At 43.5% G+C, this 3,247-nt stretch overlaps 1 protein-coding gene across 1 annotated transcript; it reads right to left on the reverse strand.

Annotated features, from left to right (window-relative positions):
- Nucleotides 1-138: 138 nt before the first annotated feature.
- Nucleotides 139-2,537, reverse strand: CSUI_004715 (dhhc zinc finger domain-containing protein; the record flags this gene model as incomplete). Its single annotated transcript, XM_068064900.1, has 4 exons — nt 139-191; nt 961-1,103; nt 1,804-1,877; nt 2,430-2,537. Coding segments are annotated over 4 exons (378 nt in total), but the record flags the coding sequence as incomplete, so codon positions are not given.
- Between the last annotated feature and the right edge of the window lie 710 nt (nt 2,538-3,247).

A 3,247-nucleotide genomic window follows, 5' to 3' on the forward strand; every position in this document is an offset into this window, starting at 1 on the left:
AGATAGATAGATAGATAAATAGATAGATAGATAGATAGATAGATAGATAGATTAAAGATAGATAGATAGATAGACAACCGTTCTCTGTCAGTTCAACGGGGTTATTCAGACCTCCCGTCTCCTATCTACGAGTCCGTTTTACCTGGGTTCTACAGGCTGAAAGAGAAACATTCGAAGATTTTCACGCCATCCTAGACACCAAGCAAACACAAACAAGAGACGAACGTAAATGAAGACGAAACACCATGCAGCGTGCAACAATATCTTCGTTCTTATCTCCTGAACGAGCGGAGCGAATCTCGAGTACGTTGCCGTCTACCTACATCATCTGCATGTATAAGGACTACTACATGCCTCCAGACAGACTCTACACAAACCCTCGCCCCAGGAACCTCCTCTCTGTCTGCTGCACTTCATTTCCCCTGCTGTCGTGCTGATTGCCTCACTGTGTGTAGAGAAGAAAAGCGAAAAAAGAAGAAATGATGAGATGAGGAGACGAGATGGAATGAGTTGAGATGACAGACGCATAAGAGACAGCCTCCTGAAAACCCTTCGTGTGAACACATGGGTGGTTTATAGCTTTCAAAATCAGGCATTCCGCTCGCAGACATGCATGCATGGATGACTAGTTAGCTAGTTAGTGCATCTGACCGATGTAGAGAGCGACTTGGAAGAGAATCGACAAAAACTCACCTTTGCGCCTGACACACCGCCTTCCCTCCCCCCTTCCCCCCCCTTGCCATCTCCAGGAGTGACATCTAAAAGGTCAATGTCCTTTCTCATTATCTCTTTCTCTTTCTTCTACAAGTCGTTCAATACTTTCCGCCGCCTGGCTAGCTGGCGAGCTAGCTATGTTGAAGTGATGATGCTTGTGAGGCAGAAGACCGCAGCCACTTTACACTCTGAACCCTGTGGTGGCTTAGAGAGAGGAACGAAAGAGAAGGAACAGAGAAGTTTTACCTGCTGAGTAAGGATTCCTGTCTGGAAAGAGTTGAAGAACTTCTTCGTTCGTGGTGATATTATTGAGAATCAGGTAGATGTTGAACAAAAACAGATTGATCATAGGAACACAGCAACATAGGCTGTAAAGAAACAGTCCCGCTCTGTACATACATACACCACACACCGCCGAGTCTTAGCATCACTATCGCCATACAGTTCGTACATCATACATCCTACTTTGAATCATCTACAGCAACCACACGTGAGTGGTGAGAGATGTGTACCGATAGAGAAAAGAAAGACATATCTACATGGAGACATACATACATGTAGACAGAGATACTAGCACAAAGAAAGAGAATGAGCTGTACACAGATTTGCATAAACACATTTTTACACGAAGACTGATATATATGTCGTCAGGGGGGGTGAGCTCGGAACTTCTATTCTCTAGTTGAGAAGAAGTAAGTTCTCCTTGGAATGCACGAAGGATGCATGAGAATCTGAGCTGGGAGAAAATCTACAAGAGTCTTGCATGAGAGAAAGAGAGGAGACACGCAAACTCCTCTGATGAAAGAAAGAAAAAAGTCCAAGCTGCATGGAGAAAATAGTCATAACAATCCCCCGTAGTATATGAACAAACATGCAGACACAAGGTTCAGCAGGCAAGGAGAAAGATGGAAGAAGAGAGGGTAGTTCGACTGTATCGAAAGGGTGAAGCCCCCCAATACTCAGTGAGTGGAACATATAGGAAAGAAAAGGATGAAACACAAGAGGGGAAAAAGAAGGCGGGAGAAAATCTACTGTCTGAATTTAATAAGAGAGAGAGTAAAGGAGAGACAATTTCCTTTACTGGCTTACAACTGCGGAGATCTCCTTGTCGCTGCCCAGAATGAAGAGAAAGAGACTGATTCACCACCATCTCGGATATCTCTCTAAGAAGAAAAGAATACGTTCCACATGCATAGAAACAAGAAGACAGAAACAAAGAAACAGAAAGACACAAAGACAGAGAAACCTCTGAAGGCCGGTCAAATCCGCCTGAAGTTCCACCCTTGTATGTACTGTACATATATATGTATATATACATCGCCACATATGTATACAGCTACATATGTATATGCATATATACACAGTGCCCTTATCAGAAAAGAGCGTGAAATCACTTCGACAGCAAAACGAAAGTAGACTGGGGTGGATGCACACAGTGATTCATCCTAACCATCTCCAAGGACTGTCTATACGTATATATGTTTGTCCCCACATATGCATATCGATACATATATGTGTAGGCATATATAAACAGTGATTCCTTTTCAATGTCTCTTGGCCCTTTCTCTCTTTGAGGGCAGGCTTCCTCTTCGTCTCCTCCATGCAGTGACTTTCTCTTACTGCTCTACGAATGGCTTTTTCAAGCGAAGAGAAAGAAGAAATTCAAGACTTGCGTTGCTACTCTAGTGATGTCAAGAGCAGGAAGAAAGACTTACGAGCAGAGCTGAAGTAGCTGAGGTCACAATAGTAAGGCTGTACACTGCACAGCAGAAGACGAAGATGACGAACACTCGATAATTCCGAGCTCCTACGCAGTTTGAGATCCTGCAAGTGGCAAGCATGAGACAAACAGATTCTACATACATTTGTGGCAACACAGAGGAGACACAGTGAAAATACAAATATACATGGAGATGTACATGTGAACGTAGATGGAGAAACACATACACATAGATACAAGAACTCGGCACAGGACGCTACGCATATGCTGGTATAAACTATATCTATATATATGTTATATACATGGATGGAGAGAGGTATGTATACGGAAGAAGCCGTCGCTTGAAGAACTCCTTGTAGAAGAGAGAAGAAAAGGGCATACAGTGGTATGGAGAAGATCCATGGGAAATGAAGAATGACAAACTGATTGGATCTTCCCTCTGCTTCTCTTTCTGAAGCAGAATGAAATTAACAGAAGTCAAGGAGAGAAGAACTCTTGGATGATTGATGAACGAGACACCCAACCCTCTCTGGCTCAAGGAGAAAAGAGACACTATGGAAAGACAACAAACATGACAGCAGGCTTAGCAGTAGATACTTGTGCTCAATGAACGCAAAGAGGTGTCTCCTATCTCCCTCACTCTCCCTGACCTTCACTACCAGCATCACTTTCCAAGCTGCCCATGGAACTCCACATGAGAGTGAGCTTTTTCTCCCCTACCCTTGTTGCCAGCTCGCTCTCGCCGGTTGGTTTGGGAGTCATACGTACACACTCACTCAAAGAAAGATGAAGAAAAGAAAAACAGAGAAAAAA

Source organism: Cystoisospora suis (genome assembly GCF_002600585.1).
Source record: "Cystoisospora suis strain Wien I chromosome Unknown contig_2244, whole genome shotgun sequence".
Taxonomy (NCBI): domain Eukaryota; phylum Apicomplexa; class Conoidasida; order Eucoccidiorida; family Sarcocystidae; genus Cystoisospora; species Cystoisospora suis.